Source organism: Chironomus tepperi, unplaced genomic scaffold, assembly GCF_022539635.2.
Source record: "Chironomus tepperi strain 1889 unplaced genomic scaffold, CSIRO-AGI_Ctep_v1 contig_395, whole genome shotgun sequence".
Classification (NCBI taxonomy): Eukaryota; Metazoa; Arthropoda; class Insecta; order Diptera; family Chironomidae; genus Chironomus; species Chironomus tepperi.
Window position 1 is genome coordinate 119,001 of NW_027226517.1, and position 24,025 is coordinate 143,025.

Sequence of the window (24,025 nt, forward strand, 5' to 3'; positions counted from 1 at the left end):
ATGCATTAAATGTTTTGAATTTTTGTGGTAATAGAGGCTTGAGTAGGAAGTTTTCTGATTTATAGGTTTATTTGGATGATACATGGCGCCCCAGGATCAGACAATATTGTGACAATTGTAGTATTTTATGACTTTAACAATTTTTCTCACATAAAAAATGTAAAAATTGTGAAATTTTTTAATTTGGCACGATTTTGTCTCCTTAACAGGCATGCTTTCATGGTACTAAAAGACCACTACAGTCTCAGGCATCGTTGCCAATCTAGACCAAATTTACGCTGCATCATGTTTTATACCATCCAACGATAATCTAATGACGAATTGCTCGAATTTGCGATTTACGGGTAAGCTATAATTGTTGATTACTTCTTTTTGATCTGTTGTGATGAAAAGATGCTCAGAAACCAATAGAACCTTGATCAGAACCAGGTTTAAACGGTTTTTTTCTCTTTCTACTTTTCTAAGGTTGTACACCAAGTATTCTCCTTTTGGTAACATTTTGTTTCCCTATTATGTTCCTAAACGTTCATTTCTGCATTGGCAAAATAATATTTCAAAGAGAAATGATCAGATTATAAACTGTGTACCAGGCTGTGTACAATATACATATGCGAGTTGTGGTAGAATGATTCAGGTGTTGCAGATTCTAACCAACATTTGATGCTATAATCCCAAAAAACATAAATCTGTTAATCGATCCAAAATCCAAAGCGACTGTATGATGCCGGATTCGGTTTAAGTCCTAATCTCTTTATCATAGTCACGTCGGTCTGGCTAAGATTTTTGATTGCTAATTCTAATTAATCTCCTTTTTTCAGGTCCTCTTAACAAACCGGAGTGGACAAAAAATCATTTGGACTAATAATCAACTAGACATTAACTTGCCTTTGACTAGTTATAAAGTATGTTTGTCCACTCCGGAAATAAACTGTCTTCAATTGCCATTTTCAATTGCTTTTCATTCATTGTGTTCTAAATTTGGCTTAAAATCTTTTTTAACTACGCCATTATTTTTGAGTGACACATTATGGATATCTGCCAGTCCCCAAAAGCTCATACTGAACCCCCAAAAGACAAAAAATAAAGTTTCATTACAAAAATTGAAATTCTTCATAAAAATATCAATTATCACAAGAAAAATACGTCGACGCATTTGAAAGTATGAATAATGGTTGCTCAAAATTCCTTTCTGCTTTTTTTAAAAAAATAGAAGAAAAAAAAAAATTATTTTTAAGAGAAATAAAAATAAGTGTGACAAAAAAAGGAATCATCAATCAATATAACTGTCAGATAAATATCCGGTATGATTTCACCAATTTTCTTGTTTCGCTTTTTTTGTTATGCATGAGACCACAATTATTCTGCTAAAAATATTTTACAATTCATTGTCATAAAGGCAAAAATAAAGAAAAATAAAATTTTTGTTCCTTTATATTTTTTTGCGTTTAAAAATATTTCGCGAGACGACAAAAGAAAATATGGAAAAATATGAAGTTGAAAATATTTTTAAAAACAGATTAAGATAAATATATATTTATAGAAAAAAGTAATCACTTTGCCTTGCTAATGAACTCTTATGTAAATGTCACTTATTTTCAATGTTAGAGAGAAGTCAGATGTCGAGGATGTTGAAATATTATTCACAATAGATTGCTAAAATGTGACTCACATTTACTTGCTTGCTTACTGTGTTATTCTGTCCTATTTGCAAATTTATACAGTTTTCCCGATCGGCGCATATTGAAATGTTGCCACCACGGAAACCACGAAAACAACCGGATTTGTCAAGTTGCAGCCACTTAGCTTTAAGTATACTGCCACCACGGAAACCACGAAAACAACCGGATTTGTCAAGTTGCAGCCACTTAGCTTTAAGTATACTGCCACCACGGAAACCACGAAAACAACCGGATTTGTCAAGTTGCAGCCACTTAGCTTTAAGTATACTGCCACCTCGTCGCCGTGGTGGCAACATTTCCATATGTGCCGATCGGATTTGCAGCCTCAAAAAGCCTACTCGAATGGCACAAGTCGGTTGATAGATCCGAAATTCAGCATCAGATCGGCGTGACTCTAGCAAATTGACAAGATTTAGTGAGAATCTGGCATTAAATCAAAGTTACCCCAGTCTCGGATCGAATTTTTGATCGATTAACCTATTTGCAATATTCGGACAATGAACATGATCCCCTAAAGTGTGGGGTGTCCCTTCTATTTGGTCAAAATTCATCAATTTACTCCGTTTTTGTCCCACTCGGGATCATAGACAAGTTTACAAGCAAACTAACAAAAATCTCGCTTCTTAACGATCTAACTACTAAAGTCACAATGAATGTAATCTATCAAGTTCTATGACACATTGTGTAAATAACAGACACGTGTAGTGTAATGTTATCGTTCAAATCTTCAAAGAGTCTCAATCACAACATGATGCCCACTCAGCAAAACAACAAGAATAATTGAAAATACTTTTTTCACTTGACTTTTAATTTTCATCTTCAAAGAAAAAGAAAAATCTGTCAATTTTGGGTTTCAAGTTGAATATTCAATGTTGATTTGTAACACCTTGGAGGATAAACAACATGTAATGCAATACACGATGTAAAATTTGAAGGATGATTTGGGATAAACAAAGTGATGTTTTGAAGGGAAATAGGTATGTTGAAATACTTGTATTATTATTGTAGTTAAGAGATTTTATTTTTCTTGTCATAGGTGAAAATTCAGACATAATTTGAATATTGTTGAAATATACTTTAAATCCATTTATGGCCCCTAATCAAAGTCAGTCTTTATAAACTTAAATAGATCGACAACCCGAAAGGCACATTCTAGTAAAAATTTATTCGCTAGGCATCGTTTTTTCGAAGTTGCCCTGAAGGTAGCGGCACGGCTAATTTCGGCCCATTTATGCGACCAATGATGCTGTCCGATGCATTGCTGCTTAAAACCAGGGTAATCATTAGAACTTTGGCCATTAACTGGATTTTATTAGCTCTAACTTGCTGTCAGCTACAATGACTAGAGCTGGATTTCATTGAATCCGGCTAGAAATGAAGACTTGTCGTACCGTGTCCGAGTTTTCGCATTTTATGCATCTTGTGCCTTTGGGTCAAGTGTTCTAGAATGTCTAAAGCAAGTTTTATCCTTTAAAAAATTCCTAATTTTGTTTCTAATGCCATTTTCTACGCATTAGAAAATCTAAATCTGAACCTTATAAAATAACAGCTAAAATATCTCGCTTATTGAAGCATAGAATGTAAAAAAACAAAATGCTAAAAACATTCTCGAAGCAGCTCAATTTAGCAGACATTTTTATGCTCAATAAATCTCCTTAGTTGATACAAAAATTTTAATTTTCTACAAGATTTTTATTTACATTGTGACGTTAATTGATATTTACTTCTAGTTAGACTACCTGATACAGTCAATAACAGACTTAATCATGGGTAAAGGCAAAATTTGCTTAATTGGCGATTCTCATTAAGTGGAACTGAAAAATAAATGAATTTTGGGGCAATGTTTTGACATTTTGACGTCCTGACTCATCTACACTCTCTGAGGTTATTCACATAAGTTCAGCTTCTTCCAATCATCGACACATTTCTAGTTCAAATCACTTCAATTCAATAACTAATTAGACAAGCAGGAAGAATCACTCAAATCATCCTCAATTGTCTTTATTTACATTACCATTAATGGCTCTGAATGTCTGTCAAATTCTTTTAATTTGTAGTTCGTTCCTTTATATTTTTGAGTGAATAAAAAAAACAAATTTTTATGCCAAAAAGACGAAAAAAATAAGAAAGAAAAATTAAATGAAAAATCATGTCGAGTAGAAAATTTGAAAAGAAGAAATAAACAAGTCGTTGTGAGGAAGATGAAAGGTGGAATTTAATGAATGATCGAATGGATCATATGATCAGCATACATACCTTAAGAACTATTTTAAAAATGGCGCCAATATTTTTATGTCGTTTCTCCTTTTGTCTGACTTAATATCAAGTCATAAATTATGTTAAATGATTATTATGATGAGGATTACAGACGTAAAACCACACATGACATGTGATACTCAACGTGAACTAATTAATTGATTGATAGTTTACAATTTTTTCATGCCATATGCTCGAGGATGTGTGCTTAGTTTTGTTTTTTAAAGAAAAATTGAATGCTTTAGTGATCAAAATGAGGTAAGTAAGGTAAAATGTAGTAGAAAGCATAGGCAATCAGTGGTCATTATTTGAAGCCTCTAAAATCTATTCAGGATGGCAATCGAAAGCAAAATTAAGTTTCTCGAAAAAGTTTGTAGCTATCTGGTTTGACTCTGACCACTGATCTGTCCTTATGTCGCTGAATTTAAGCGTACAATGCCTTTCATGTGGCTATGGCTCTTGTCAGATTCAAAACTTCATGAAAAAGCCAAAATCGTGGCATTAAAACAGTGTCATGCTGACTTCGATTCAGTTTCATGCCGAAACTTGATGGCCAGCTCAGTACCTAACCTTATCCAATCTTAATTTTGAAGCTAGCTCTACATCATGTTGCTAGCAAAAGAGTTTCCGGAAAACTAGGTTTCGACAAATTTTCGAGGCAAAACCCGGGATCCAGACCTGATCAGAGCTTTGAAAAGTGGTTCAACTACATTTTGATAATTGTTAGGATTCGACAAATATGCGCATACAGTTTTGACGAACCCTTATAAATTATGCTTTCTCGATACCGGGACCGGGACCGGGAAATCCCGGGACTGTCCCGTCCCGGTCCCGTCCCGAGTCCCGAAAATCTTCCGGGACTGGTCCCGCGAGACCAGGTTTTAAAAACATTCTTATTAACTATTAAGAAAATAAAAAAAATAAAAATAAAAGTCGTTTACTTTTTAATCAAAAATTTAAAATCGAAATAAATTATATAATTTTGTCAAAAAACATGAGAAATATGGAGCTATAAATTCGTATTTTGAATGTTTTTGAGTTAAAAGTTTAAAATTTCTTTTGGTCTTCTGATTTTTGTTCTGAAATGCAGTGGTAAATATTATAAACCCAAATCAAACAAACCTTTTTAAGGCCTTTTAAATAAATTTATCGATTTCCAGCAAATTTGATTTTTTTCAAAAGTTTAATGGTTGAATTATTTTTAAATTGATTACAAATATTAGAGATTATTTCTCATAACAAAGATTTGTTTCTTCATAATCATATAAACGGAGAATATGATAGTTAAACTCAGAATTTTTTAGTTTTATTCTACTTTTAAATCATTTAAACTAGTCAGGTTCAAGAGTTCTGGAAATTTAAAATCGTCATTAAATTTTTGAAAATACATATTATGCTTAAAAACACTGAAAAAACATTAAAAAATTGTCGTTTTTACCACATATTTTTTATCGGGAAATCCCGGGATTTCCCGGTCCCGTCCCGATCCCGTCCCGGTCCCGGAAAAGTTTCGGGACCGGGATTTCGGGAAAGCATACTTATAATCATTCATCATTTTGACAAACATTGGTTCCATATTTTTGTTTTGTTCTCGTCTACTCTGAATTATAGGACAAAATACCAAACACGACCCCTAAAGACATCAAATTCTAAGTTGACAAGAGCACTAGATGCATAAAATGTCAAAATAATCCCCAAAATCCCACCTAATCATCTCAAATTCCACTCAGACAAATTGCCAATCATCCAAAACCCTTTCACACCTCAAAAGCAGTCACATTGAATCACAGCCATTTAACCATCATGCTCAATTATTGCTCTCATAAATTTCTGCTCTCTCAATTAAGTTGTGGCACATTTTAACTGCGTTGTTGTTAAAGTGGAAAGAAATTGGGTTATAAAAATATTATTTTTTCGTCTCTTTTTTTCATTTGCATTCCTTCGAAGAAAATAATGTGTAATAAGTTTTTATTGAAAGATTGATGATGGACATTATTAATGCACATTCCACTTTGTCTTTTGGATCATGTGCTTTGTGAAGCGCTTGAGTGACATTGTAAATTGGTGATTTAAGGGACGATTTATTGGAGTTAATTAATAATTGGATGTAAAATTGGTGGACGATGAGGGGTTTATAGATGGTTGTGAATTGCTAGTTAATTAGCTCGCTCCTCCGGCATCAGAACCCCAAGCCATCATGACTTTGAGTTGATTCCGGAGTCAATTTAAATCCGACATTTCACCAAAGATGCACTGGCTTATGGCTGAATTTTTGATCGATTGACCAATTTGTTTATGGTCCAAAATCCGGCATCAAGCCGACGTGACTCTAACATGGTACCAGATTTAAATTGACTCCGGAACCAAATCAGAGTCACGACGATCTGAGGCCGAATATTCGATCAGTTAACTGATTTATTCTTTTCGAGTTCCTGTACTGGCTCTATAGATCAATTATGATCCAGCATGATCCTCCCATACATGACTTCTGAAATTGGTTCAATCGTTGATTATCACTTGCTAACTTGAATTGCTGCAGATGAAGATTAAATGTTGCTGATTTTGAAGTTTTGACTGACATTTTCATTATCAGAGCTGATTCCTGAATAGCAAAAATCGGTCAGATAATCAAAAAACCGCCATCACACCGACGTGATTCAGTCATGATGTCGGACTTAAACCGAATTAGCCACTAAGGCAGTATCAGGACGGCTGATCGATTAACTGCTTCATGATTTTTGGAATGGATTTACTATGAGAATAGACCCCTATAAATCCCCACCTAAGAATTGACTATGCACATTTTAAAAAAAACATTCCAAATTTTTATAAAACCTACAAAATCTAATTTTACGACTATAAAGCAGCACAAGAATGCACAAATAATTAATTAGGTATGCAAAAAGTAAAGATCATAAGCGAATTTTCCTTGCTTTAAATTTTTTATGGTATAATTAAAAATTATATCCCACTGTTCTAATTTAATTACATGCACTTTAATGTCCTCCTGAATTTTTTTCAACCTTACAGCTTCACATTTGATTGCATGTTTGCAACTGTAAATAACTTTGTAGCTAAAAAAGATTTTCTGTCACATAATTCATCAATTTGATGCGAGCTCATTTCAGCATAAATATGCAAGAAAAATGACTTCTTCTTTTTTTCGTATATTTTTATGTACATCATTTCCTCGTCGCTCAATTTCGTTAGCAAATTATGTGGCAAGCTTACAATGTTGCTTTGAATCTAATGAGATTAAGAAATAAAAAATTTGTTGTTTTTATATTAATTATATGCATGATGCTAAGAGATTAATGGATGAAGGGGTGTGTAGTTGAAATTTTTTTACGAATTTTATTATGTGGAACTGCAGTTGTGGAGTTGTTAATAACCTCAAAGATCTCATAACCTTTGAAGTTAAATGAGTTTTTTCAACAAAAAATTGATTTCGCATGCCAAATAAATACTCGGGTGAACAAAAATACGTTAAAACTAGTCATCAACTGGACATAAACTAGACATTAACTATTTGTAACATATTTTCGTCTATTCAGCTTAGGGTTGGGCCAAGAACTGTTTCCCTGCAATTTCAACATGTTAAACGCTGATGTTGAGATTTTGAGGATTGTCGCCTGCATATTTCGACTATATCTTCCAATTTAATGTATTTGTTGGTATCGTCCAAGACTACAGGCCTGTAGTTTTAAACGAATCCTTTAAGTATTCTAAATTGAGTTTACCATTTGAGGTTATCTTAATTTTTGAGCAAATTCCCTTAAAATTGACATTTTTACTAGAGTTTGGTGTATTTATATTCTAAAATAACTCCAAGGTGCACCCTAGGAAAGGTGACTATTGTAAAAACCTAATAAATAGCAATTACTCCTGAAAAATTGCTGTACTCCTGTAAGCAAGCTGTACTCCTGGAAGGAAGCTGTCGAAAGAAATTAAAGAAGTAATTAAAAAGTATTGTATTTGCTTTTGGTAATTGACAGGTGAAAGCAAGCGAAAGAGTCTGCGGAAGAGTCAGCTTTAGACGTCATCTGGGGGAGGCAATGATATTGATCTATACGGCCAGAAAAATAAGTAAATCCTCCATAGCACAGCTTGAAATCAACTGATATTTTGTATTGAAAAATCGACTTGATTCCATTTAAAATTCTACGCAATTTCAAGCTCTGTCTCAAACTAAATCGAGCAAATCAAGAGTCTAAAACAAAACTCAACAAGATCCTCTAGATTCATCACCATCCCAACCAAAAGTCTCAAAATTATTCAACTATTTACAAACAAATTCCAAGCAAGATCATTCACATCCATTTAATTCTCAGATTAATCCCCCAATTCTCACTCACATTTCCAAAAATATACAAAATATTTCCAAAAATAACCGAAAAACAAAATATTTTTGTAGTCAACATCAGTTGGTGTCTGACCTTAAAATACCTATGTGAAAACATATCATCGCAAAAAAATTTCCACTGCGCACAAGATCCTATCATCATGCTTCGATGGTAAACAAACATTCAGTCAGGATTTAAAATAAATTTTTCTTCACATTGTTGTCGCTATTTCATCAAAAATCTGCTTCTATTTTGCCTAGGTCATGATTGTGAGCTTATTTCGGCACACATATTATGCCGATTCTTATTTTCATAACACTTTATTTATAGATGAGGAACAAATAGATTTAATTTGATTGGCTATAAAAAAATTTCGTACATGTTGTCGCCAAATAAAAAGAATTTTTCGAGATGATAAAATATCAGCAACTGAATAAACATGGGGATTAGTAAGATGATTATTTTTGCAAATGGGTCCTTGTGGTTGTTTGGGTTTGAATTTTCGAGAATGTTGAGACTAAATCTGGTAAAAACTGGAAAAATTGTGAACTAAATTAATGCTAATTTGAAGCCAAAATTGTGACCGTAACTGCGGTTTAAGACTAAAATTGAGACAAAAACTGAGAAAATTGAGTCAAAAACTGAGAAAATTGAGTCAAAATCTGAGAAAATTGAGTCAAAATCTGAGAAAATTGAGACAAAAACTGAGAAAATTGAGGCAAAATCCGAGAAAATTGAGTCAAAATTTGAGAAAATTAAGCAAAATTGACACAAAAATTCACAAATTGTGAACAAAATAACCACAAAGGACCCCAAAAACTCACCAAAAATAAATTTGCCAAAATCACCCATGATAAATTAAAAGAAAAATTCCCATTATTTAACAGAACATGAACATTTTCACATAATTATCCCAAAAAATATCAAACCAAATTTGCTACAGTCAGGTAAATTATCCGAATGATAAATTAAATTATTCACCTAGACGCTGACTGTGGAAATAATTTTTCATTTTCATGCATTTCACTCAAATAATTTTTTCAAAAGAATGTCATTTGCAGCCAAGTGACTGTCACCTTTCATCGACATCTTAAAGAGCATTAGAGGATAAAATTATTATTTTTCATGAATTAGACATGCCAGGTATGAAAATATAAAAAATGAACTGATTTAATGTCAAATTTATAGAAATGACAATTCCTTCGCGGAGGTTCGAGACGACAGGCAATTTTTAGATGCCATCATAAAGTAAATTGACTATGACATAAGTTAATTTGAGTTAGAATCGTGTCGATTTTGTGCACACAAGGCTCAATTGCCTTGGATGATTTTTTTTTGGACATACAGAATTGAAAGGAATTTAAATTTCATAAATGGATCATTTATTGGCGATGCCTGTTGGAGATCGAGATTGAGGCCGAGTACCGGCCCAAACTGGGATCGAGAACGGGACTGTGACTGAAATTGAAACAGAGACTGAAACTAAGACTAAGACTAAGACTAAGACTACGACTAATACTGAGGCTGAGACCGAGATCGGGACTGCGAACGAGACCGAGACTCAAGTCAAGATGAAGACCGAAAGCGACACCGAAGCCGAAACAGAGGACAAGATCGAGATGGAGAACGAGACTAAGACCCAGACTAGAATCAAGACTGAGACTGAAACCGAGACCGAGTCTGAAAACCCAGGCTGATATCAAGACTAAGACTAAGACTAAGAAAATTGAGAACAAAACTGAGACTGGGACTTTGACTGAAACTGAACTGCTAGAACATTTTTCAAAGTCGAAAAATCTCGGTCTTGATCAAGATTACCCTTAATGATTCAGGAATGTTGTCAAAACTGTGCAATACAGCATATTGATGTATCTAACTAACTTTAAAACTGTTTATGTCGCAAAACTCACACTGAGTCCTTATCAACCAACAACTCTGAAGACGTAACGGTTTTCCTTATTTTGTTCTAAAATTTGAAATAAGGAATTTTTTTGTTCCTTATTTTAGTACATTGAGTCCGTTAAATTTTTTCAGATGAAATCTTAAAAATACTTGCTTTCTAAGCAATAAATTAACTAACGAATCATTCAAATATTAATAAAATGGTATTTATAATTGATAATTGAATAATAACTGGTAAAACTAAAGGTAAAAATAGTAAAATTAATTAAAAACAAATTATCTTTGTTATCGTTGTGTGTGTGTTTCCATGTATTAGTAATGTTTACAATATTGACCAATCAGAATTTAATCAAGTTTTTTGTCATAAATTGTGTTAATTTTACATTTAAATGGCTTCAATTTGCGAGAAATAATTTAGGAGTTTACAAAAAATTCAATTATGATAAACAATTATAGCTGATTACTTTGAAAAAGATGAAAAAAGTAAGGATGCAAATTTTGTATTGCATATGTGTGTGTAAACTTTTTCGTACACAAAATGATTTCAAATTCAAAATTTTGAACTAAATAACGGAAACTTTTGCTCTTCAGAGTTGTTGGCTTATCAAGTTTAAAAACCAAAAACGGAATCTCGTTCAAAACTTAATTCAACGGTCTTTTAAAATTTAAAATCAATTTTGATGCTGACAGCTTTGCATAACTTTCAGGAACCAGATCATCAAATTCAAATAGAACAAAAAGCATTCAACTGGCACACGTGCAATAAATAAAATTGTCATGCAATTCTTGAGAATTTTGTTTCTCATTAAATGTTCTTAGGACAGTATTTAGGTCACAAGATCTCCAGCATTAATGATAAGAATTTCTTTTCAGACGCATCAGTCCATAAGTCCACACATTATACTGCAACACACATATTTTGAAATGAAATTTGAGAGAATTATCTATATTTGTAATATGTAATCAGCTGAACATAAATTTAGTTTCATTTGATTGCTTGAACTGTACAGAACTAAAAAATATTCATTAAAGGATGGAATATATTATAGACAACAAATTTGCTGCTGCTGAAAATTTTTACACATCCGAGCCATCAGATTATGTTAAAATAATCAAGTGCAAAAATGACAAATCCTCAGGAATCTCAACAGTGCCTGAATTACTAGCCGAAACTGTTGATCTTTATCCAGATCGAACGGCATTAATGTACAAAAAAGAAGAAACTGGCGATTGGATACCAATAAGTTATAAAGAATATAAAAGTCGTGTCGAGAAAGTGGCTAAAGCATTCCTTAAACTTGGATTAGAAAAGAATGGAAAAGTTGCTGTAATTGCATTTAATAGTGTTGAGTGGTTCCTGTCTAAATTAGGTGTTATTCATGCTGGGTAAGAAAATTGAAATTATGCTTTGTTATGCTCAGAGCTTGAAGTCTATTTGGTGTTTGTATTGAAAAGTAGACTCAGGTCGGCTCTACTCCAAATAATATTCGAGTCGACTTCAAGCTCTGACTCTGCTTGATTGCTGAAAGCCTAGCTGGAAGACGCAATACGTGAAAAAATGAATATATCCAGTCCCGACGCAGTAAGGCTCTTTTTTGAAGCTAGATTTAGTAGACGAACACCGGTTTGGGAACTGATTATTCGCTTTTTCTACGTCATGTGCGATTTGGGATTGTTTTGCATTACTATTTCCCTAAATAGAATAGATCGGTTAATCCAGCACCACATAAGCGAGACTCTGACCTACTGTTGGATTCAGATTAATTTCGGCACCTTGCCAGAGTCACAGTTTTCTGGTGCCGGATTTTGTGTCAATTAATCGACGCGTGCTGTTAGGAATTTTTTAAGCTGTATAATGAAAGAAATATCTTGATTGAAGCTATTTTTTTTACATCCTGAATGTCACATAGGAGAATTCCTTTCTCTTGCCCAAGTTATAGCTGGTTGATGACAAGTTAATGTCCAGTTGATGACTAGTTCTTCGTTTCTTCCAGTGCTCTTTTAATCATTTACGTAGACCTAAAAATGTCATAAATTCATGTTTTTCTTTGTTTTTTATTTCTCTTGTTTTTCTATTTTAAATTGTTATAATCGAATTCGATTTCATTATATTGTCATTTAAATACCTTTTGGTAATAAATATTACTTACTTACTTACTTACTTACTTAGTTCTAAAGTAGTTTTGTCCACTCAGATTAAAAAGTCCATTGAGTAAACTTAAATTGAATTAAGAACCCAGTCGGCAACAGACTTATTAATAGCCGGACTCTAATCCAAATCTTTCAATTAACGACATTTTATGAATGATCTTATACAATTCACGTGATAGTAGTAAGCATCCACGCAGTAAATAATACTGATAATTTGCAATCAAATTCCAACAAATTTTTGTTTATTGTTTAACAAATATTTTGAATATTTTTCGCAAACAGCCACAATCAAAAGTTTTTCAGTGCTGTTCTTTGACCCTAATAAATACTTACGTTGCTACTGTTTATTAAAAAATTGTAGATTAAAATTTTTTACTTATTTAATAATTGTCTATTTTTAAATGTTTTTACATGCAGAGGTCAAATTGTTGGAATATACGGATCAAATTCAGCTGAAGCGTGCCTTTACATTCTTGAAAAATGCCGTGCCAACATCATTGTAGTCGATGAAGACTACCAACTAGAGAAAGTCCTAAAAATTAAGGACAAACTACCTCATTTGAAGGCTATTATTAAGACATTGCCGTCAGAGAAAGTCTATAAAGGAGTTATGAGCTGGAAAGAGTTGGAGGAGATGGATACTGATGAGTATGATGAAGAATATGAACAAAATGTGAAGAAAATTAAGGCGAACTCGTGTTGCTGTTTGATATTTACATCTGGAACTACAGGTGATTAGCATATATTTAATATTAGTGAATTATTAAGCAAGTCAATGCACATGTTGAAGTGGTACAGTGATGGACAGACTTGTTTGTGCCACGGCGTACATGATTTGTGTCACGAAACACAGGATTTGTGTCACGGCACACAGGTTGCTCACCATTGTATTAAGATAAACAAGCAATATTGCGCAGTATGACTACAGTTATGTGAGTCGAGAAGGCTTGGTGGCGGAATGGTTTCGTACTTTGGTACCTAATTATTGTAATACTGACCAAGAGGTTCTACCGACTGGTCATGGGTTCGAAACTCGGCAGGAGAAACTTTTTCACCTGTCTTTTTCGAATCATATGCAGTTGAATCGCGGCTCACAGCCTACCTTTGTAGGCTAAAGACAATAAGTAGACAATAGCCACTCAAAGGGATGGTTCTGATCCCACTATAAACTGTAGGTCTTCAGAGTGCAGTGGGCTCCCGCTAACTCTCACTCGTTAAACAATCATTAAACGCCAAAATCTCCTAAAACAGCTCTGGATCTAAATGATCTGAATAGCTTAATATTTTTGTTGATTATGATTACAGTCACAGTTCATAATGCACTAATCTGTCAACAAATCGACAATTCTCAAGAAATCACTCAAAATTCTCACTAATCTATCTCTTTTTCCATTTAAGGCAATCCAAAAGGAGCAATGATGAGTCACGACAACGTAATGTTCAATGTCAAAAATGTTATTGATCTATACAACTTAAAGCAAAGTGACCAAGAAGTGACAGTTTCTTATCTACCATTATCACATGTTGCTGCATCAATGATTGATGTTTTTCTGTCCATATCGATAGCCGGAACTATCTATTTTGCTGATAAGAAGGCATTAAAGGGAACTCTTATCGATACATTGCTGGCTGCACGTCCGACTTTCTTTTTTGGAGTTCCCAGAGTCTATGAGAAGTTTCATGATAAGATTGGACATAGCATTGAAAGTAGTCATGGATTATCGAAACTTTTAGTGACATGGGCAACAAATACGGCATTGAATTATCACTTGAGTAGATTTTATGGAAAGTCAGCATCAACAATTTCGTACTTTGTAGCTAGAAATTTAGTTTTAAACAAAATCAAGGCAAAGATTGGACTTGACAGGTGCAAATTCTTAATGGTCGGTGCAGCTCCTTTCAATGTCGAGACAATGAAATTTTTCTTAGGCTTAGATCTGTCAGTTTTTGAATTGTATGGAATGACTGAAGTTGGACTTACATTTGCATCAAATGTTGATGCCTTTAGACTTGGCAGTGTCGGTAAATGCATTTTAAACACAGAAGCCAAGATCCTTTATCCAGATAAGGACGGAATTGGAGAAATTTGCACACGTGGACGAAACTCCTTTATGGGATATGTCTATGATATTGAAAAGACTAAACAAGTCATTGATGATGAACTTTGGGTACGGTCTGGTGATGTTGGATATTTTGACAAAAATGGATTTTTGTACATAACTGGAAGAATTAAGGAACTGATTATCACTGCCGGTGGAGAAAATATTCCATTTTTGAACATTGAAAATGCTGTCGTAGCTGAATGTTCAGCTATTTCTAATGCATTTTTAATTGGAGATAAGAGGAAGTTCTTGTCAATGCTGATTTCACTTAAAACGAATGTTGACAGTAATGGAGTTCCACAAGATGAATTAGCAGAGGATACATTGCATCACATGAAGGAACTAGGACTGAATTATACGCTAATAAGTGAAATTCTGGATGCTGGACCAGATCCAAAAGTTCTTAATCTTATCCAGGAAGCCATCGATCGAGCCAATAAGAAAGCAACATCAAATGCACAAAAGGTACAGAAATTCATGCTACTTCCGAATGATTTTAGCATGCATACTGGTGAGAACTTGGTCCGACAATGAAGTTGAAAAGAGGATTTGTTCTACAGAAGTATAAGAAAGAAATTGAGGAGTTCTATACCAATACTTTGAAGATTCCTGACTTTTAGAGGAACTTAAAAAATTCCCAACTTTTTGGTACAAAAATAAATTTATTTCTAACTTTTTTTATGACAATAAAAATCATGATTTGCTAAAAATATCGGAATTGAATGGTGTTTGAGGTGGGGAAGGACTCATGGCACAGCAGACTTGATGTTAAAATTTTCATTCCTTAATATCAAGTGCTGGATTGATGGTTCCTTGTTTAGCATTAATTTCAGTTGATCCACTCGTTGCATTAATGTCTTCTTGAATTGCCCATGGTTGAACTTCTCCTTCAGCCCATATGAAGTAGATTATGCATCCGAATAAGTAGATTCCACCTGATAATACAATGAATTTGGTGAATATTAAGTTAGTTCTTTATATATGCTAGTTCTTTTAAAGTTGTATAGATTGAGATTATTCAACTGCATGTCTTGTTATGTTATAAGCTTGACAGTTCATGACAAGTTACATATCAACTGAATAAACGGTCAAATTACTGTACTGCAACTTATGTATAAGCAATTAACTACGGAGTTCCTGAAGGAATACCTAGAAAATCCGCAAAATGCAACGTTACTTACCTGCTATATAGAAAATAATTTTCCATTGTTCAGCACTCTGGAAAATTAATTAAAATTCAATTAATTTTCAGGTTAATTATCCATACCATCCTCAAAGGCAACTGGCGTGTAAAAGTCAACAATAAGTGTCCCCAAGCCAGATTAGCTCTAGCATATGACTGGATTTTGCAGAATCCGACTCGAAATCGGAGTCAAACTGGCCTGGTTACACTATATTCTACCTTTTTCACATCATTTGCCTTTCAGTTCAATTTCAAAAATCTTACAGCATCAGTAACAATATATCCCGTCAAAATCGGACTAACGATTCCAGCAACAGTTGCAAAACTATTACATATTCCCATAAGTAGACCAGCAAATTGTGGTGCAATGTCAAGATAATTAACAGAGAAACTTGAGTAAGCAAATGCAGCCATTGCCACGCCAATTGTGATGAAGGTGACTGAAGCAACTTCATTTAAGAAAAAGGCAGCACACAACATTGATGCCATTTGTATTAAGAATGCCATGCTGTTGAAATATCTTCTGGTTTGACCTGTTGTCCAATATCCCTTGATTCTGACCCAGTCTGATAAGTAGCCGGCAACTTGAAGCATTGCAGCCCTGAAAAATTTAAACTTAAAAAATGTTTGAGGAACAAAATATTGAGGATTTACATGCAAAGATAAGGAAGTGCAGAAACTAATCCTGATTTTGCAATATCGTAGCCCAGAGCATCTTTAAGGAACTGTGGCAGCTGTGTTTGGAGTGTGAAGAATCCCCAGCCTTCTGAGAACTGTGCAGCTACAAATAAATAAATCAATTAAGTCCCAAAAAATCTTTAAATTCCAATAAACCTCACCAATAATAGCCCAAACAGCGCTTGACGTCCAAATAGCTTTCCAAGGTATTTTGACAGCTTTATCCTTTGATTGTCGATTCAGTGACTGTTCAATGTATCTTCTCTCGGCAATGCTTATGAACGGATCTCGTCCAGGACTTCTTCTGATCAACAATAGCCAAAATACTGTCCAAACACATCCAATTATACCAAATACATAAAATACCCATTCCCAACCAACATTTTTAGCTAAAATTCCACTGACTGGTAATGATATGACAAGTCCGACGTAGTTTCCAGTAAATGCAGCAACGACCATTCGGGATCTTTCAACTAAATTCAAAGATAGATAGTTAATATGCTTAAGATTAGGTTAAAGGCAATGTTTGGATTCTTACATGGTGGAGCCCACTTTGACCACATCTCATAAAGTGCTGAGTATGTTACACCCTGCAAAAATTAATCAAAATTTTTAGACTATTTATCCAAAAGAGCAACACAATGCTAAAATTTGTCGAAATCAGCTATTAAGGTGTCATCAGGACAACCTCATGTCCTACTGTCAATACAACGGTACAGTGATTCCTTAGTGAACACAGCATGTTGCTCGGGCTTTAAATACTTACCTCAAAGAGTCCCATAAGTACACGAACTACAATTAATGCGTAAATACTCCAATTACTAGCTAAAGGTGTCAGTAGGGTAAATACGGCTGTCACTCCTATTCCTATTCCAAAAAGCTAAAAAATTGAAAGTTAGGTATGAACTTTTAATCACAAATGACATTATTTTGTTCCTCACAATATTTCCACCAATTTTAGCAGCAATAACACCTCCAATAATCTGTGTACATAGGTATCCATAGTAAAATGCTGATAATATGTATCCCTTCTCCTTTGAATTCCAGTCAAAAATTGGTCCAATGAACTCTTCTTTTCCAAATTCATTGATTATTGTTCGGTTTTCAGTCATTGACACTATAGCAACACTGATGGAATAAATAAAAGTTCTTTGTTATTCTAAATCCGAATAGAGCATAGCGTAAAAGGCGAAAAATCCAGCAGAAATCGGTTTGACTCGTTTAATGAGTCTGGATCCAGGGCAAAACCACGCTGGCTTAACATTGAATTTTTCACTACTTTTATGCTATGTGACAAAGAGAAAATGTATGTGGATTTGAGGAAAAGAGTCGATTACAAATGATTTTATTAGGGTTTGCCAAATAAACTGCATTCTTGCAGCTGGTCTGTGTTTTCTACTGTTCTAGATAAGTAGGCTTTCAATTTCTATGCAGGCCTGAGTATTTAATTTTGCTAAACCCCAGATTTTATCAAAAAAAATTAAATTTCTGACTTCAAATTGACTCGGTCAGTCATAAAAGATTCATAAATTCACTAATCCACACATTTTCACCAGCATGATATTAAACATTGGATGCCATAAGTGATCATTTTCTAGATTAAATCAGTAGTCGAATTTGGCTCAGATTTTTAAGGCTTTACTCAAGCTTTATAGCCATACAAATTCAGACTCGAGTGGATTAAAATACGATACATCTAATTAATGGCTATTTGATGCCCAATTGATGTCTAGTTCTATCGTATTTCTGTCCTCTCGAGAGAGTCAACTTCAAGCTCTAAATTAAATACTTACTTTAAGTTCGATCGTAAAGCATAGACATTAAACAACCCTAAAAACGCCATGAAAACAACCAAATATCTTCTTCTCTTATAAATTGGCGTCGGGTCGACTGATAGATCGTTATCCATTTCCCTACAAAAAAAAACATAAATACAGATAAGCAATTTTTTAAATTTCATACATAAACTGCGGCAAGAAAAATCATATTGAGGTAGATCATGCAGCAGAATGTAAACATTAAATTATTTTTCTTTTTGTGTCACACGTTATTCATTGTGAATGTCAGTTCAATTGAGCTGTACATTGTAGGAAAATCAGAATATTGCAATATTGATAGACAAATTAATCAATTGCCCTTAATATGTTCTATTCTGGACATTTATTCTCACATATTTTATGTGCAAAAATATTAATTATTGTCGGATAAGTGGCTTTAAATCAAAGATTTTGCTCAATAGTTCCGCCTGAGACATTGTTGACTTTTTTAATAAAGATAAGAGAAAAAAAGACAATATAGAAATTAAGTTGTCACTTTAAAAAGCTATAAACTTACTGGTAATAGACAATCTTATCAACTCTTTTAACTTATCTAAGACTGCTGATCATTAAGTAATTGAGATTAATTTTAAATTAGTTTATTGTTGCTGTAATTTTTGATTGCAAGGTCGTTTAACTTTGAGGAAATTCATTTTTTAAACTTTTCAAATTTTTAAAGTTTTCAAAGTTTTTAAAGTTTTTAAAATTTTTTAAAGTTTTCCAATTTTTTTAAATTTTCAATTTATTCAAATTTTTTTTAACAGTTTGAAAAGTTTTTTTTAATAATTTTATTGAATTTTTTGAGTAGTTTTAAATTTTTTTGAATTTTTTAAAGTTTTTTAAATTTTTCAAATTTTGTTTTGAATTTTTAAATTTTTTAAGTGGGAATTTCCAGTTTTTACAATTAAAAATTTAAATTTTCAACAAAACTTATTAACAATTCGCATCAAAATTAATTTAATTTTACAAAATTTCAGATTTACTACCCAAAAACAATTAAATTACAAATTAACAGCAATAACTCACAAATTTCCATCATTTTTTCCAGTCATTCTGCCAAATTTTCATTAAAAATTTTAAAAACCACTTAAAAAATTTGTCCACTTAATAATTTTTTTATCACATTGACTTTTTACACAAAATTAAATAAAATATCAACCTTCCACAAAAGCACCTCAAACACAATTGAGTATCGGAGAAGCTAGTGTGTTTTTGTCACTCAATAAACAATTTTTATTGTCCATATTATCATCAAAATGAGAATTACAATAGCGAAACTCACAGCAAAAAATGAGATATTAAAAAAATAATATTTTAAGCTCTATTTGGAGACTTGATGAGACTTGTATGCATCTTTGAGGCTTAGATGAGAAGATCGAGAGAAGTTGTTAAATAATCAATGATATTTTCATAAGCATGACAATTTGTATTCAAATTAAAACTTGATTTGCGTATTTTCTTGTCTGAAGTTAGCAATATTTATAATAAAATTCACCTTCATACTCTTTTAGCGAAGGCACACGAGGACCCATTGCCCAAAATGCTTAGTAGTCAATGTGGAATATTGCATTAAGTGTAGAATAATATAGGAATAGGGAAGACCGAGGTAGCAGCACCTGACCCCAGAAGTCGACGTCAAAATGGATTTGGTAACAGCTTTGCTTGGCCCCTTATTTAAAACACAAATGAAATAAAATCTGATACCAGATTGCGACAGGTCGATGCAAACCAGTACTCTGTTTGCCTTCTCGAATTCTAACCGATCCAGTGCCAATTTCTTCTTCTAATTTCAATTCACTGTAGTTCCTTTACTTTTCATACAAATTCAACGATGACAGTAAGTACATTACTGTACTTTTGGAGTGTTTAACTCATGCTTGTCACTTTCCAAAAAATCCATATACGGATTAATGCAAATTTAAGTTATTTTAACGAAAATTCTATGGTCACCCTAGTCAAATATCTGCACAGTCAAAGAAAAATGTTAATGAGTCCATCAAGACATGTGTAAAAATTGAAGAAACAAGTTTACCACTTAGAAATTACTGAAACATACTTTCAGTTTGTCTAGACAAAAAAAAATCAACAAAAAATAACTGAGAGAGGTGCAAATCAAATTAAGATAGAGAGTCATCAAACTAAGTAAGCACTCTAAAATTATTCGTCATATTTAGCGTCACAGGTGAATGATCTATAACAGCAAAAATTACAAAATTTATTAGAAATTGACGAGCGGAAGCCAGTGATTAGGCCAGTTTTAAGTGACGTCTGAGGAAGGCCATGGATCACAATTGGGCGAATGCCATAGGACCGTCCAAATTTCTGATGGATTTCTGATGGAATTCTGGCGGATTTAAATAAAATTCTGATGGATTTAGGATGAAATCTTGATGAAGTTCTGATGGTAAGATCTGTACGGTCAGCAAAGAAAGTAAAGAAGTTAATAAGTAACCCCAACAGGCAAAGAGACTGCTTTAAGGTACCGTAGTTCTGTACATTAAAATCATGTCGATTGCCTGTTAGAAACAGCAATAATCAATTTTTACAATCAGTTTATACATTAAATGAGATTTTATTAAATTCATTCAATCCTTTATAAATAATCAGACTATTTAACACATAAAAAAATCATTCATACACTTGTGCAGAATTCAGATATAAAAAAGGTTCATAAATGCATTAATAAAAGATTTTGCAAAAAATAAAGTGGAGATTTTTGTCAAATTTTGCTTTGAATTAATTTTGGATTTTTTTTTGGAAAGTTTTGATCTTAAAACTGGAATGGTCTGCAAAAAAATTAAATAGTTCAACATCCAGTTCACTCATGTAACAGACAATAAATTTATGTAAATTTTCCTAGTTCCATTTTTCGTCGAATCTGCTTCTCAACACGATGTAAGACACTGTCGACCAATCCAGCGACCGTGAAAATTCCGCCAATAATTCCACAAATATTAACTAAAAAGTGACTAAAGCTATTTGACTTTTCTGTGTATTTCACCATCAGCGGTGATAATTCATATGAGAAAAATATTCCAGGCATTGTCGATTCACCGCCACTTGACTGTGCTGTCTTTTGATGTGTAGTCACTGAGAATTGATTTGTATGAATAATGCCTGATGCATCACCTTGTGGTAAGTACATTGTTGGAACTATTTTAATATAATAATTGTACATTATTGCTGTTTCCTTTGCTGTCACTTCCAAATTGTCCAGTGGATTTGTCTGTCCGAAGCCGAATTCCTCACCAAATGTCAATCGCCGGATGACATGACTTGTGTTGAATTTTGAGGATGAAAATGGCTGAACATCATGAACGTGGATATGATTGATGCTGAATGATCGACCTGGTGCAATGTGGAAGCTTCCACCCATTCGATTTACTTCCAAATACCCAAAAATGTTACAACCTTCGTCTAGTGCCTTCTTTGCAAACTCATTCTCAACCTTTTTCTCACCAATGCACTGCTCAAATTTATCGGTATCTGGATTCCATCTCTTGTCTCTGTATGCATCGATAACATCCTGACATGTATTACAACAATGAGTCTTATTATATTCAGCACCATAACAGCTTCCACATTTTGGAGGCTCATCAACTTTTTTCTCTTTCTCTTCTTCGGGTTTTGGAGGCTCCTCAACTGTCTGGTTGAGCTTTTTTGTTGTTGATGACTGAATGTCCTCCTTTTTAGCTTCCTCAATTGGATGTCCATCTAAACTCATTCGTCTTTTAAAGATGTTGTGCTCAATGTGGAGATGCTGCTCGCCTAAAATGAAAATTGAAAGTATAGTTTGATTAAAATTTTGTTATTGAAGAAATATGTTTAAAATTGTTGGAAATTCGGAAAGGACTGAACTAGTTTTAATACTATATATCGATTAATTGATCAAATCTGACACCAGACCTGAGTTACTCTGACTAAGTGCTGTAAAAAAAATTATTTGGCTATTCAGACCATTGAGATACAGAGATATACTAAGGCGATTCGCATCCAAAAATTGTTTAATGCAGTGATAGACAACCTTTTATTGTACGCGGCACACCTTGGTGTTAAGCCCTGACCAAAACTACACAAGTTGCCCACCACTGATTTTATTAGTGAGGATGTATCAGACCTCTGCACTCAATACATCTACAGCATAAAGTAGGATCAGATGCACTCTTACACACATTAGTTCCTGTAGCCTCTCTTTTCTCTATAAAATTGCTTTTCCACTACAAATAATGACTTTCTCCTACCGAATCTCGAGCAGATGATTGTACGACTGGTCGCAAGCTGGTCAGTATTGCATTAATTAGATAGCATAGGACTTAACTATTCCACTCCTAAATCACTTCGACTCACGACCATATTCGGTTAAAATACGACACTATGTCAGAGCAACGATAGTCTATTTTGGTTCGATTAATTGACTTATGATATTCGGGCAATAGACTGATAAGTATTAATAAGGATATTGTAAAATTTTATGGCTTGATAGTGAATTATCCTCTAAATTGATATATACAGCGTCATTCAATTGTTATGTTGGCTATTTTTACTTAGTAGAGGATCCAAGAGCATATCCAGATGGGATTTTTGAGGATTAAAACCCCTCTCATATGGATAAAATTATTCATTTTACTATGCTTTCATGAATTCATGATCCCGGAAAATTAGATCCGATATCGGGAAAGTATACATTTTGCTAGAATTTTCTAAAACAACGCTCAAAAATGTATGACAAAAAAGTCTATTAAAATGAACATATTCGTACAATATGTACTCAAATTAGATACGCTCAAAACTATTAACTTAACCAATGTATTGTTCACTAATCAGCACATTCAATCGACCTTAAATGGTTTAATCAATATTTTCCAAATATAAATTTCACGCAGCATATTTTCTGTAGATTTACATCCTCAAATTCTAAAAATCCACAAGAAAATATCCAAACAAAGTTCAACAAACCTGTCGAATCCATCGCATCCAGCGAGAGGTAATCACAAGATATTCTCGGTACATAAATGTCTAAATTAATTTTTAACTTATGTGATCTTGTTGTGTCTACAAAAAGTTCTTCATTTAAATTTGGTGTCATGTATGCATTCAGTTCCGACATGACAAGTACAAACATGAAAATGCCGCTAATTATGGTCACTAAAAATAATATACAGATTAGATACAGTCACAATAAAAAATCGTACACGTAATAAAAAATATTAAAATTAAAACTTACAAAGTGCACCGCTAAATGTCTTATTGACTTCAATATCGATGAGTTTTGGAAATGCATCGACTTTCTTCAATACTTGACCGAGTCCCATTCTTATAAATTAGCTTAATTATTAGCACAAAGTATTAAAATTTTTATTTGATTATTTCACTTAAGTCAAAAAACAACAAATGAAAACAAGTCGGTGAATTTTGACAACGAGATGTCGCTTTGGTCGATTGCGGGAAATTTGAATGGTTTTGGAATGGATGAAAAGTGGAACAGATGATTGTTTTAAAGCTTTTTTTGGTTATTGGAACAGTTGAACTTAAATAAAAGACTTAAATTTGTGGATGATGCACATGAATTTGTAAAATAAAGATCGGTCTCTGATCTAAGTCACTATATAAAGTGGGATCGATGTGAAAAGGATTTACAATTTTACATGACTGTACCTTTACCACATTAACCCTAGCAGGCAAAGAGCATGCTCTTAAAATCAGAGTAAGCTAAGAGCGATGCTAACGAACAAGCTCATCTAGTATATTTAAGATGATTAAGCTATAAAGAGAATGCTCTTTGTCTGCTAGGAAAACAAAATTAAATGAACCAGTGGCTTCCGAATGAATACCAAATATAATCATTTCTAAGCATTTGTCACTTGGTTCTAATTGTACAGGACATAGCATTTTATGTGTTCCGATGAGATAAACT

The 24,025-nt window shown here is 33.3% G+C and overlaps 2 protein-coding genes and 1 pseudogene across 2 annotated transcripts; 1 reads left to right on the forward strand and 2 right to left on the reverse strand.

Annotated features, from left to right (window-relative positions):
* Positions 1-10,922: 10,922 nt before the first annotated feature.
* Positions 10,923-15,151, forward strand: LOC139096583 (very long-chain-fatty-acid--CoA ligase bubblegum-like; annotated as a pseudogene).
* On the reverse strand, positions 15,076-19,299 carry LOC139096599 (sialin-like). Its single transcript, XM_070648334.1, has 10 exons — positions 19,138-19,299; positions 18,088-18,207; positions 17,236-17,422; positions 17,061-17,174; positions 16,833-16,884; positions 16,456-16,767; positions 16,271-16,397; positions 15,881-16,217; positions 15,615-15,651; positions 15,076-15,368 (listed from the first exon to the last, which is right to left on the reverse strand). Exons 1-10 carry the CDS (start codon positions 19,161-19,163, stop codon positions 15,211-15,213), a joined length of 1,470 nt encoding a protein of 489 aa, XP_070504435.1. The 5' UTR covers positions 19,164-19,299; the 3' UTR covers positions 15,076-15,210.
* A 1,418-nt stretch (positions 19,300-20,717) lies between these two features.
* On the reverse strand, positions 20,718-23,507 carry LOC139096559 (endoplasmic reticulum-Golgi intermediate compartment protein 3). Its single transcript, XM_070648296.1, has 3 exons — positions 23,336-23,507; positions 23,068-23,256; positions 20,718-21,879 (listed from the first exon to the last, which is right to left on the reverse strand). The coding sequence occupies exons 1-3, from the start codon at positions 23,421-23,423 to the stop codon at positions 20,954-20,956; spliced, it is 1,203 nt and encodes a 400-aa protein (XP_070504397.1). The 5' UTR covers positions 23,424-23,507; the 3' UTR covers positions 20,718-20,953.
* Positions 23,508-24,025: the final 518 nt, after the last annotated feature.